Raw genomic sequence first — 13,945 nt, 5'->3', positions numbered from 1 at the left:
ATGAATTCACTTAAGATACACCCTTTCTCTATTTTGCACTTATGGATATACTTAAGTCTTTGTGAACTTTCATTCATTTATATGACAGTAACCTGATTTGTTTAACCTGTGGCCTGCAGGTAGACTTGGTATTGTTGCCGCTTTTTACCCTTATTCCAGTCAACACAGTGATGTATATCTTGGCACTTCTCTCTTTGCTCATTTGTGAGAGTACAAGGGGAATTCCTGGGTCCAAGAACATTCTCCACTGGTATTTAATTCAGCACTAATCAACTGGGTTTATAAAATTACATCTGTTAGCAATCCGTGTGCAAATACAGGCAAAAGGAACTTCACTGAACTTCACTATGTCTGCTCATACTGTATAGAAATATCAGCGAAGGCGGAAGTACAGCCTGTCTGCCGTGTTCCATTCAGCCACCATGCTGCAAGATGTTGGCGAGGCCATCCAGTTTGAGGTCAGCATTGGGAACTACGGCAACAAGTTTGACATGACCTGTAAGCCCTTGGCATCAACAACTCAATACAGTCGTGCCGTCTTTGATGGTAAGATTGACACTAACCATTTGGTCCTATGCTTGCTAACAATGAGTGCATCCCAGGACAAGAAGCATGCACTCTGGTCTCACTCTGGCAGCCATTATCCTCAGCACAGCATTAGGGGAAACAAAAAGGTTAAATGAGGAAGAGTGTGGCTGGAGTTTAGGCATCTTCAAGAAAGCTCTAACCCAAGAATTTGCAAGTCCCATTGCCAAGAGCTGCCCCCACCAACATGCCCGGCTTTGACACTAGCTCTGCCTTTTAAAGTCCCAAGATGGCAACTCTGATTAATATTGAGCTCCTAAAGCAGCTCCTACCCCCATTATTCCCAAATCTTTCTTGTATTGAATAGGTGAAGTAGATGGGACTCAGGCTCAGGCACTGGAAACATCAAGCCTCTGGTCTTCACCAGCACTGTGATCCTGACCACATCACCTAATTCTAACCTTCAGTTTCTTCATGTTCTTCAGAGGTGTTGTGAGGATGAAATAGCAGTCAGTTTTTGAACAAAGATGAGTGAGAAATGGTCCCTGCTTTTAAGGAGCTTCTATTGTAGTATGTAAAATACAGTCAGCCCTCCGTATCCACAGATTTGCATCATTGGATTTGACCTATTATGGCCTGAAATATATGGGGAAAAAGCATCTGTACTGAACATGTACAGACTTTTTTCTCATCATCATTCCCTAAACAATACAGTCCAACAACTGTTTATATAGCATTTACATTGTATTAGGTCTGGTAAGTAATCCAGAATGATTTAAAGTGTGCAAGAGGATTGCAGGGGTTACATGCAAGTATCACATCATTTTATGTGAGGGACTTCAGCATCCCTGAATTTTGGTATCACTACAGGGATCCTGGAATCAATCTCCTTAGATACTAAAAAGCAACTGTAAACCATAGTAGAAGACAAAGGTATAACACCCCAATAAAAGTATCAACAAATGGTTTGACAGCATAGAGAAGGGAGAGATGAATCCTGGTCAAATACCCCAAAGGCATTGCCAAATTTTTTTTTTACCTAGCTTTTGCATAAGCAGTTTTACAACAAAGTGCCCTAGAAAACATTAGCTGTTAATTCTTTATCACAGTATAGTACTAATTAATACCAAACTCCATGCAAGCCCTACAAAGAACATGAAAAACACTTTTTTCCCTCCTCCCAATAAAAATATTTATTTAAAATTAGTTTTCAGGAACAAATACATTCAACCTAATCTCTGATGTTCTATATTTTCTACCTCCATGCTTTATAATCATCATTGATGTTCAGATGCATGATCCCAAATAACTAAAAAGATCCTGAGGTCGCTGGGCTCAGTGCACAGGGATAATTTAGAGAAATGTTCAAAACATGCTAAATGAAAGAGAGTTTTCTATCTCTGTTACTTAATTGAATAAAAATAAAGAACCCAATTATCCCAGGTCTTTCTGCAAGCACATGGATTAATCAGTAGCTCGTCTGCACATTTCTTTAATAAATATGTTGTCTACCTTAAGGGTCCAGGGTCCACTGACTCCTCATGTCTATACCAGGAAACTACTATTATTACTTGCCTTGGGCCCACACAAAGCCAGTTGTTACCCTGACTTCATACTGGGAGGATATTAGTCACCGCCTGGATGCAGTGAACACGCTCCTAGTCATAGCAGAACGGCTGGTAAGTTTATCTTTTTGGCATTTCCTTTTCACCAGAGTGAATTATGTGTCAGGATGCAATAGGCCCCTGTAACATGGATCTCTAAATGCAGTGGTCCAAGAAGGCAAAAGTGATTTCTGTAGTAACAGTTGAGATAAGTGATCCAAAGCTGATAGGGAAGTTCAATGATGTTGGGGACCCCCTTGTTGCTCTGCCATCACTAAGAATTAGCACTGTCTGCAGCTCACCATGACATTCACCCTCAAGCCTAAGGGAAAGGGAAAAGAGGGGGCATAAGATGACAGAGACCTTACTCTAGGAAAGACCCAGAAGTCATACACTTGATCTCTACTCACTTTCCATTATCCAGAACCCAGTCATGTAGACATGTTCTAACTACAAGGAAGATGGGGAATGCAGTCTTGTGCCTGGGCAGCATATGCTCAGATAAAAGTGTTCTTATTGTGGCAGAGGGAGGATGCAGGGGGTGAGGTGACTCATAGTTTCTGCTGCAATTTGTGTAGGAAGAGTGGTTCATTCCAGTAGCAATATGGAATTTTTAGGGCTTTGCTATTAGTACAGTAGAAATCTTCACTATAAGAAGAGATGGCTTAGGGAAACCAGTGCCCGACATTTTCTATTCTTGCTACAGACTGGAGGAACTACCTTGTTTGGAAGTTGGGGGTTGGTTTCCTTTGGTGGAACTGCATAGACATGATATCTGCCATTAGCCATCTTGCTGACATTGATCAACTAGGTTAGTAAGGAAAAAGAAGATATGTTTGGGATATTTCTAATTAAGTCTTAGATGCTAAGTTATTCCTATCACGTATAGATAAAACTCATTGAGCATTAGTGTTTTAATTTCAAAATTAATGTTTGGTGTAGTAGGGTGTGGAAAAAGCGTGGTTATATATGATTAATGCATGTATAGAAATATCCCTATTAATATGTATAATTAAAATGTACAAATAAACACAAAAATGTGTATTATTGTTAGTTTTTCATAAGATCTCAACTACCAGAGCTGAACCAAGACATATGGGATTATACTTGATCTAAAACTCTGACAAAATCTAAAAATATTATTTGATGTTATAAAGAAAATATGGAAAGAACATTATGCAATTTAAATTAAGTATAATTGTTACCACTGATATGCAATGTATTTGGAATATTAATTTCTAATCCCCTTTCTTAAGGGAATTTGTGGAGAATTAGTCACATTTTTATTCAAATTATATTCTGGAGAGTCTTCAGCTTTTTGCACCCTCATTGTTCTTATAAGCTGTCTCCATCCACCAGTCTATTCTAATTCCATGTTAATCTGGCCAGGATGGTAGCTTTTCCTTGTGGTGAGCATTCCCTCACCCTCTGTGTTGGCAGATGCTCAGCATGGCTTAACACTAGTTCTGGGAACATCTTGTATTTTGTCTGCCCCAGCCCTGGAACCATGATTTCTCCAAGGAGCTGTGGCTCCTTTAGTAGGGAATGACATTTAAAAAATAAGATCTGGGGTGGACTGGGGCTGTAGGTCAGTGATAGAGCGCCTTGCACATGTGAGGCACTGGGTTTGAGCCTCAGCACCACACACACACACACACACAAAATAAGAAAAGATATTGTGTCCATCTACAACTAAAACATATTATAAATAAATAATAAGATCTGAGTACTAAAGTGCTTACTACTACTGATAGGTCATTATTTCTAGGACATACTTGCACATGATCACACATACACACACATAAATATATGTTGTTTATATACTTATATAAATGTATGTTTACCCCTTTATCTATCAGTATACTAATGATTATGGGTTCTTAAGATACCCCAATTCCAGTCCAATACCATTTATTCTCATATTTCTTAACAGTGAGAAATTTGGCCTCTGTTATCCTTAATATATTCAGTAAATTCAAATTTAAAATCCACAGATAAACCATGGTGAAAAACAAGCCTACTAATTAGAGTTTGATATGTTTATGATTGTTTTTGTCATTCACTGAAGAAGTATAGTCAAAATATTGTGTTTGAAACAGTTACCTGGGTAGGATCAGTGTAATTATGTTATTTTCATCTGAAGTATGATTAGGTCCATTTTGTTTCTGTTTATAGTCTTTTTTAGGGTCCTCTTCTTACTCTTGCTGGTTTCTATTTGTTTATTTATTTGGGTACCAGAGATTGAACTCAGGGACACTTGACTACTGAACCACATCCTCAGCCCTATTTTGTATTTTATTTAGAGACAGAATCTCACTGAGTTGCTTAGCACCTCAATTTTGCTGAGTCTGGCTTTGAACTTGCAATCCTTTTGCCTCAGCCTCCTGAGCTGCTGGGATGACAGGTGTGCGCCACTATGCCCTGCTCTTTTTATTTATTTTTTTGAATACATTAAATACTTACATGGTTTCAAAGGCCAAACTAAGTGATAACTTAATACGTAAACATATTAGCATTTTAACATGATTACATTTTGAAGAAAAAATAAGCACTGCTAAAAACTATGGTGAGTATTCTTAAGTGGGGAAAAAAATAACTCTGACTTTTCTATAAAAAGTTTTTTAATGGCTTCCCCCCCTTGGAAATTTAAGTGAAGCCTTTGCTGAATATATGGCATAATGCACAATTATCAACTATTTTTTTCTCTCTATAAATTCTTTAGCAATCCAACATAGAGGCTCTAAAATCAGGCATACAAGGTAAAATTCCCGCAAACCAGCTGGCTGAACTGTGGTTGAAGCTGATAGATGATGTTATAGAAGACACAAGGTATAGTGATCTTATTCCTATCTCAGCATTCCTAGCCCATGCTCTCCTTCCTGAAATTCTAAGAGTGTAAGAGCGTCTAGAATTGTCTCAATTATTTGTTTAAACAAATGAATTTGAACTATTTGGGCCTCTTAAAAGGCCCTTACTGGGAGGAGTCTCAGAATCACCGCCAGGAAAAGCTCTGCTTTGTGATTTGGTGCTGGGGGAGGTAGAGGCCCCAATCCAGGAAGTGGCCCTGGGCAGATTGGGGAGGGGTGGGTGTGGGGAGGAGGAAGCAGGTCTCTGCCTGTGCTTCCCCAAGATCTATGATGCCCACTGCCCTGACCAAGGGAGACTCCTGGCTCTCTCAGAGAATAGCATCTGGGGGTGGAGCATCCATCTGGCTTTTAGAACAATATTCCTAATTCACAAACACATTTTTAGAAACATTCTTTTTACTTGCTCTTTTACTGAGTGCCTAGTGAACACTGTGGCAAAACCAGTAAATAGGACCTGAGCCAGCTGTGACTTGGGGAAGCAGCTCAGATCTGTTGCATTTGGAAATCAAAGAGGGAAGTGATTCACTCCAAGATCATTTTAAATATGTTAATGAAGCAGTGGGCAGGGAAGTTTTGAAAGAAAAGCATTTTGAGGACTTTTCCTTTAACAGCAGGAGTCCTGCACTTTTCCCCCTCTAGGGTACTGCCCTAAGTCACCCTGTCTTCTGGTGCCTTCTAGTGGTTTAGCTGAGTAATTGAAAAGTAGTTTAAATCAAAATACCACCAGGGAGCTTATTTAGCACTCAGAGAATTTTATAACTGAGTCCTAATGGATCCTCTCTTAGTCTCCTCATCTTATGGGTGAGAAAACAGAAGCCCAAAGAGGTAAATTGATACCTGGAGTTGAGTTCACCCTCTCAGGCCTTCTTCCTACCCTGTGCTTCACAGTATCTATTTTACACAGGTCTCAAGTGTGACTTCTGAACCAAGAGCTTTCATGTATATTTTTGCCTTATAGAATCATTCCAAGGTCTTCATTTGTCTATATTGCCATACTTATTAATGAAATAAGACAGAAACAATTGGTAACTTTCATGTAGAAAATTCTTGGGAATTTTAAGGTTTGCTGAGGCAAACAATATGAGCTGTTTTTGAAGAATCCAATTGGAATCCTTTTTAACTTTATGTGACAGGAAATTCAGTGTTTAAGGGAAATCATTCGAGGATTTCCTTCATTTAAGGAGCTGGGTGAAATTCAAATGATTGGAAATTCTAATTGTCTTGAGAAAACTTGTACAATTGTGTGAGACAATGTGCAAGGACTTCCTGGAGTTGGTGACAACCTCACCCTGTGGTCCTACTAGCTGCCATAGTGAGGGGGAAGGGCAGAAGGCCAGTCTGGGCCCCATTTTCTGTAACCCTTTGGGGTTACAGAAGTCATTAGTCTTCCCAAGTCTTATTTTGAATGGGGTCTTGGCTTGCACAAGTGGTTCTTACTCTTTTGGAACTTGTGGGCCCCTTTGAGAATCTGATGAGATGATGATAATGATGAAGACCAGGGTGAGATGATGATGGTAGTGATGAGAGCAGTATTATTTAGACTTTATTGTACAGTAGGCATGGATCTGAATGTTCTCCATAAAAATAGATATCATTTTCCCACATTTGAAGATAGTGGAACAAGAGATTGAGTCAAGACCCCAGAACTAGTAAATGATAGAGCCACAATTTACTAGCGTACCCAGATAAGTAGCTCCAATGCTGCCTATTGTTAATCGTAAGTATGTCACCTGCATGTTTTCACAGACATATATGCTTTTCTTAGACCGTCTGAGGCCCACCTGTAGACAGCCTAAAGGTTCTTGGTCCCAAAGTTAACACTTCATCTAAAGGACCTCTAACTTCCTCCATCATTTTGTGGATCCATACAAATATTCTAGGAAGCAAAAAGAAGGAAGGTCACTTTCTCCCAGCTGCTGCCATATCCATCTTCTTCCCAGTGTGACTCCATGGACCTTAGGTCAAGCCCAAGGAATTGCTTCAGAATGTTAATCCCCTTTTCTGCTCTGCATATGCAAGATATCCTCAACTGCAGCTGAAACCAGGCAATGCTTGTAGAATCCCTGAGGAGACTGATGTGGTTTGCAAGATGGAAACCAAAAGCAAATGACAGTTTTTCGACCTAGATTGTTATTCTTCACTGTTTCTTCTCTTTCCTTCTTTAGATACACCTTGCCCCTCACAGAAGGAAAAGCTAATGTCACAATTCTTGATACTCAGATCCGGAAGTTGAGGTACAGATTTCTATCCCAGATACAGGAGGCAGCTGTGAGGATGAGGTCTGAAGCCACGGATGTGAAGTCCACATTGTTAGAAATTGAGGACTGGCTTGATAAATTAATGCAACTGACTGAAGAGGTAAGACTTTTAAACTACACACACACACACATGGAAGAAGGAGTCTGTGAAATGGCCCCAGCATAGGGGTGGTAGATGGTGTATCTAGGATGTCACATAGGATCAGTGAACACATAAAAAAATAAAAAAATTATTGGACTTGGGATGCTACTGGGTGGGGAGGGGTGAAAATCAGTTGAAATCAGAGCAGGAAAATAATTTTGAGTTGGTTTCTGGAAAATTTTTTCAAAAGGGACAAATTATGATTTCCACAGTACTAAGAGGATATTTTGAGTGATACTTTGAGTAGTAGCAGATCAGTGTAGTACAGAGGATTAAATACCATCAGCTTTGGTTGAGGTTAGAAAGACTTGGATTTAAGTCCTGAATCTATCATGTATAACTTAGGGCAGTTTATTCAACCTACCTTAGGCTCAGTTTCCCCTCTGTAAAGTGGAGATGGACATAGTACATGGCATTGCTGTGTGAAGATTTAAAGATGGTCATGTAAAGTCTTAGCACAGTGCAGGGCACATGGTAAATGTGGGGTAAATGCTAGCTGCCACTTACCTTGGTGGCCCAGAAGAACAAGAGAGTAAAAGGACCTCTCCTGTCTGTCAGATGTAAAGGGATGTCTTAGTTCCTCTTGCTATAACAGAATACCACAGATTGGGTAATTTGTAAAGACCAAAGACTTTGTACAGTTCTAGAGGTTAGGAAGTCCAAGATTGAGGGGCCTGCTCTGGTGAGGACTTTCTTGTTGCCTTATTCCATGGCAGAAAGCTGCAGGGCCAGAGAGTGTGAAAGAGAGAAGCAAGCAAGAGGGGGCTGAACTCATGCTTATAACCAACACACCCAAGTTATTGAAATTAATCTATTAGTGAGGGCAGAGCCCTTGTGACTTAATTATTAGGATCTCTTATTAGGCCCCACCTCCCAACACTGTTACACTGGGGACAAAGTTTCCAACAGTGAAGTTTGGGAGACACATTCAAACCATAGCAGGTACATGGTAATATAGTTGTGTAAAGAAATATATTTTAATTATAAGTTATTTTTATTTCTTATTTTGTATGCTTTGGTACTTTTAAAGATTTCTATAGTGATCAGAAAAAAAGAGGGGGTTAAGAACTAAAATTTTTAGATTTGGCAAATATTGGATTATGGGGTATAGATGCTCTGTGTTCTATAAAATATATGCAACCTGTAGCCCTTTGCTGCTGATGACTTTCTTCAAATGATAAGAGGGAACATTTCCTAAAACACCTCCCAGAGCAGAGCAGATAGAGCTCTTGCAGGATGAAGCTCCCTCTGATTCTCTCTATTCCCTTTGGCCAGCCTTGGCCTGCCTCCCCACCCTGCATGCTCACAGTGTGGTTCTAGAAGATGTTCTTTGCTGAATGAGGCCCTGGGAGTCCAGCCTACTGCATCTCCTCCCAATCTCTCTGCATCTAGACTAACCATTGCTTTGCTTTCTTTTCCGCCGTCTCATATGCCCAGCCACAGAACAGTATGCCTGACATTATCATCTGGATGATCCGAGGAGAAAAAAGACTGGCCTATGCACGAATTCCTGCACATCAGGTTTTATACTCCACCAGTGGTGAGAATGCATCTGGGAAATACTGTGGGAAAACCCAGACCATCTTTTTGAAGGTACATGTCTTCCACTTGTAGTATAAATACTTAAATGCAAAACTGTTATTCTGGAGAAGAGACTTCTTTATAATTTACTAATCACTGGGTGGCTAGGGTGCCTGTCATCACTTCTAGCCCATTCTGGCTAAGATAGCAGCTAGACTGGGCCAGAACGAGGGGTGATAATTCTCAGAGTGATTTGAGGTAGACTGGCGGTTATGGACACCTCCCTGATGTCTTTGTGTTATTAATATCAACATGGCATTGTAAGTGCTTTGCTTTCTGGCACGAATTGTCTACTTACTCTAATGTCTCATGTCAAAGCATGCCTTTGTTCCCTTCATTTTAGTGAGTGTTTAAGGGAAAAAAGAGAAAGTGGTATTGCTAGTCTTTGGAATCTGTTGCTCTAACCAAGCAAGTCCTCGAATTGAAAATTTTTGAGAATTGCTATGTTAGGGCAGAGTTCTGAACATTTTTTTAGAGTCATGGATCCCTTGAAGCGCTTAATAAAAGCTACTGGACCTCTTTCCCAGAGAAACTCATGTCACGCCTACACCTGACATTTTTGCATCAGCTCTGAGAAAGTCCCAGAAGCCTGGTGAAGAACCTCTGTGTGCATTTGGAGAACCAAAGGAAAGAAAAAAGGAGAGTTGAGGAAGAAGGTTATCTTAAAATAAGGAGATATCTGCTAACTTTTAATAAATGTACTCATTGCTCTTTAATCAGGAAGGTGTAAATAGAATCAGAGTGATTATCTTCTTTCAAGTGTTCTTTGCAGAATAAATCTTACTTAAGATAGAACCACAATGATAATTGACCTCAGCAGTGGGTAGAAGCAAACTGATTAATAAATAAAACTTCACAGGGGGCAGGAGACAAGGCAGAGGGGCGTTCTCTGTATTAGGTTTTGGAACTCACTGGATAGACAGCAAAATGCTTTTAAGAAATTGCTTTGTAGCTTTACTTTGTTAGTACTCATTATCCAGTTTAAGAAGCCATTTAATTCAGTGGGTTTTTGGTCTTGAGACTCCTATAAAACTTTTAAAAATTATTAAAGACCCAGAGAGCTTTTGTTTATGTGGGTTGTATACATCAATATTTGCCAAAATAGAAATTAAATCAGAAAATTTTAAAATTTTTATTAATTCATTTAATAATAGCAATTGCTGGGGCTGGAGGTATAGCTCAATGGTAGAATGCTTACCTAACGTGCACAAGCCTTGGGTTTGATCCCCAGCACCACAAAACAACAACAAAATAACAACATAAACTTTTTGCATGTTAACATGAATCATATATTTTTATGATATATTCTGAAAAAAATCAGAGAACAGAGTGATACTCTTTTACATTTTTGCAAACGTTTTAAATGTCTTCCTTAACAGAAATAAAAATGGATTCTCAAATCTGTTCATTTCAACTGATGGAATAAGTTATTTGATGTATAGGAAGAAACTCTGGTCTCATACAGATATATAATTAGAAAAGCAAGGATTATTTTAATAACCTTTTCAGATAATTTTGGATATTCATCTTTGATAGAACACTAAGCTCAAGTGGTATCTTTTAAAACATTAATTTCAATGTGGAATTGAAACTATATCGATCAATTTGCCATCCTTAGCTGTGTTAAAATCCATTGGTCTGTCCAGAACTCTGACTCTTTCATTCAAGCATATTTTGTGACATTACTCCTGGTCATTGGGAAGATATTTGTTTGCTAAGTTGTGCAGATCTTCCTGAGGTTGGAACTTTTCATTGTACAGTATGAAACAAATTGAGAAAAATCACGTTTTTAAATATTTCTCTTATCAGAAAGCCTCTATGTGTTGGGAAGCTATCCAGCTCACCATGCCAGATACAGTTTTTCTAAAACTCTTTTGTTTTTACTTGAAAGCTTAAATTTTGTCATTGGCAACAACTATAGTGATTTTTCTTGAAGTGATAGGCTCACTTTGTTTACAGTCAAGAAAACATCTGCTCCATATCCAAATCTAAATGGCCATATTTGTCTGTCAGTTGTTACTTTAGGTAAAAATGGTATGTCATTTTAAAAAAAAATGTAGTTCAATTCACGACTCACACAATTGTACAAGTTTTCTCAAGACAAACATCATATATCAATATGCAGCTGAAGTGCTATCCATTTTATTATGCTAAATATTGAAAAGATATTGTACTCAAGTGTCAAGATTTAATAAGACTAATTCTTTTTACCTTAGTTTTTGTTGTTTTGTTTTGTTTTGCAGTACTAGGGATTGAACCCAGGGGCTCTCTACCACTGAGCTACATCTCAGTGTTGTTTTGTTTTTTTCATTTGTTATTTTGCTAAGTTTCCCAGCTGGCCTTGAACTTGGGATCCTTTTGCCTCAGCCTCCCAAGTTTCTGGAATTACAGGCATGTGCCATTGTACCCAGCTGAATTTTCTAGTTTAAAAAAAATTCAGGGGGCTTGGGATGTGGCTCAAGTGGTAGCGCACTCACCTGGCATGCGTGAAGCACTGGGATCGATCCTCAGCACCACATAAAAATAAAATAAAGATATTAAAAAAAATTCAGGCGAATTCTTTAGTAAAACTGACATTTCATTTTTCTTACTCAGGTATCAACAATTATCACACTATTACTGCCATCACTAATGGGTATGGTCTGGTGTTACTGCCTTGATGCCTATTGTGGTGCCAAGAGTTTTATCCACCATTGCTTTGCACCATCAGTGCAAATGTCAATATAATGAAGAAGATAAAGACTTTTGTTTGTTCTCTTAGGAAAATTATTTCAACCTTGTGGGCCTCCTAGTGGGACATACAGGAATCTCTTGAGATCCACTGCTTTAGTTGTTTTTCAGTCTTTGCTGAAGGGTCATTTGGAAATATTTTAACTAAAGCAACAGACAATTTGGCCAGTGAGAGCAATGATTAGATGATGTTCAGAATGCTTTTGGCTTTATGTTAATGTCACAGTGCATCCAACGCCTAACATAACATGGCCTAACATTGTTCCTCCCACAGTATCCTCAGGAAAAAACAAATGGACCCAAGGTGCCTGTGGAATTGCGAGTGAACATCTGGCTGGGCTTAAGTGCTGTTGAGAAGAAGTTCAATAGCTTCGCAGAAGGAACTTTCACCGTCTTTGCTGAAATGGTACATTTTATGACATCCTTATCTTGTCCAATTTGGTGGGGAAGAACTTTTGCTTTTCATCCTTAGGGAAAACATTCACATACCAAAAATAACTACAGCTGTCATTACAACCATTAAAATCCCACGAAAAAGACCTTAATTTAAGAGGATGGGAGAAGATCCTCTTGAGGTCTCTCAATATTAGAACACACGAGGTGATTAAGACCTTTGTGTGATAGATCCAAGAGATGCTCTCAGCCAGCAGTACTGAAAGTGGATGCCCTTTGAGCTCTTAGAACATGAACTCAGGAATACCCAGTCATATTGGTGCCTGTACACACACACACACACACACACACACACACTTATGAGATGTTCAAATCTTAAAACACTTGCTTGGAGTAAGAGGTCTTTAAATCACAGAAAACCCATTTCCCACTTAGGGGGAGCTTCCAATAGGTTTTAAGGGCAAAGAATATGCTACTGGAATATTTCAAAAGCAATAGAGATAACTTGTAAAACCTTCACTGAGGTTTAAATCTACTTAGTTACTTAAGTCTGATTATGATTAAAACAATAAAAATAATTTCATGAAAATATAAAGCTAAGAGTAGAATTATTTTGACTTCCTTATTACACCATTTTTAACTTCAAGTGCTTCTTGATTTAAACTTACTATATGTATTTGGTGGGTCTCTTCTGATACATTCTTGGATGAACTCTCTTCTACAAATGGGTGTTTATGTTCAAATAAAAGGGGGAGAGGACTATCTTCATTCTAGCTAATCTATAAGGGTGTTCCTGCAACAGCCATCTTTAATTTTTACTTTTTGATCATTTAGTAGTGCCTGGAACATAGTAAGTACTTGTGAATATTTATTGAATTGATAAATGATGATTGGATTCATTCTTCATTCCTCCATCCATCTATCGGTCGATCCAAGTTTTTAAGGAGCAATGGTTTTATGCCAGGCACTGAGTCAGGTATTGAAGATGACCAAGAAGCCAGGCCTTGTCCCCAAGGATCTCACAATCTGTTGCAGTGATTGCAGAAACTGGGTCTTTTATTGAATATGCAGACTCACAGGGCCATCCTGGGGATTTAGATTCTGTAGCTGAGATAGGGATTAGCATCACAGATAATTTCAATGTGGAAGGCATGGGGCATTTATGAGTCACTCTATGAAACAGTGGAACACATAGAAGTGCTCATGGAGATAAACAGAAGATGTGCTAGAGTCCCTGAGTGGAGGATGTTAATGTCCAGCCACCTGAGCAGTGTGGAGTAAGGACTTCGGGGCATATGTAGGAGAGGCTTCCTACAGGATTTCTTGGCATCCACCAGCCCTCCAGCTCTGTGGCTGCTAATAATCCCCGAGAAACAGTCAACCAGCCCAGGGCTCCTTTCCACATTTTTCCTATTTCCAGACACTTCCCTACACAGAGCCGAGCTCAAGCATCAACTCATGTAGAGAGATTTTCCTATCCATTTCAGTTGTTTTGTGTGACTCTATAGTTTTTCCAGGTTCTACAGCCTGTGAAGACCAGGGTGGGCACATTAGTAATGATAATGGAAATATCACTGTGTCTTACCTTCATGTGCTAATACCAGAGTTTGCTTCTCTGCAACATTTTACTCCCAAGATTTCTAGGAGTTCTTCAGGTGCTTCACATGTGCTTGTTCGTGAATATTTTTTTCTATTATCCTGCCTCCACTGCTGCTAGCTAAAGACCATAGTCCTCAAAGCCAATTAAGTTTCCCACCTCTACTGCTATGTTGTCTTTTTTTCATGTTGAGGTCCTTGCTTGGACTTTGCTGGTTTCCTAGCAGAAGTGGCAGGAACATCTTGTTC

At 39.1% G+C, this 13,945-nt stretch overlaps 1 protein-coding gene across 5 annotated transcripts in view; it reads left to right on the top strand.

Moving 5' to 3' along the window:
• The window catches only part of Myof (myoferlin), a 148,681-nt gene that overhangs the window by 83,734 nt on the left and 51,002 nt on the right, over positions 1 to 13,945 (top strand). For all 5 annotated transcript variants that reach the window (XM_048801765.1, XM_048801763.1, XM_048801762.1 and 2 more), the window contains 6 exons: positions 369 to 546; positions 2,080 to 2,204; positions 4,852 to 4,958; positions 7,162 to 7,354; positions 8,834 to 8,989; positions 11,982 to 12,113. In XM_048801765.1, coding sequence (XP_048657722.1) covers positions 369 to 546; positions 2,080 to 2,204; positions 4,852 to 4,958; positions 7,162 to 7,354; positions 8,834 to 8,989; positions 11,982 to 12,113 — 891 coding nt within the window. The remainder of the gene's footprint in view (positions 1 to 368; positions 547 to 2,079; positions 2,205 to 4,851; positions 4,959 to 7,161; positions 7,355 to 8,833; positions 8,990 to 11,981; positions 12,114 to 13,945) is intronic.

This window comes from Marmota marmota, unplaced genomic scaffold (assembly GCF_001458135.2).
Source record: "Marmota marmota marmota unplaced genomic scaffold, marMar, whole genome shotgun sequence".
Classification (NCBI taxonomy): Eukaryota; Metazoa; Chordata; class Mammalia; order Rodentia; family Sciuridae; genus Marmota; species Marmota marmota.
Note: the sequence above shows the minus strand (reverse complement) of the source record. Positions and strands in the feature narration are given on the sequence as shown.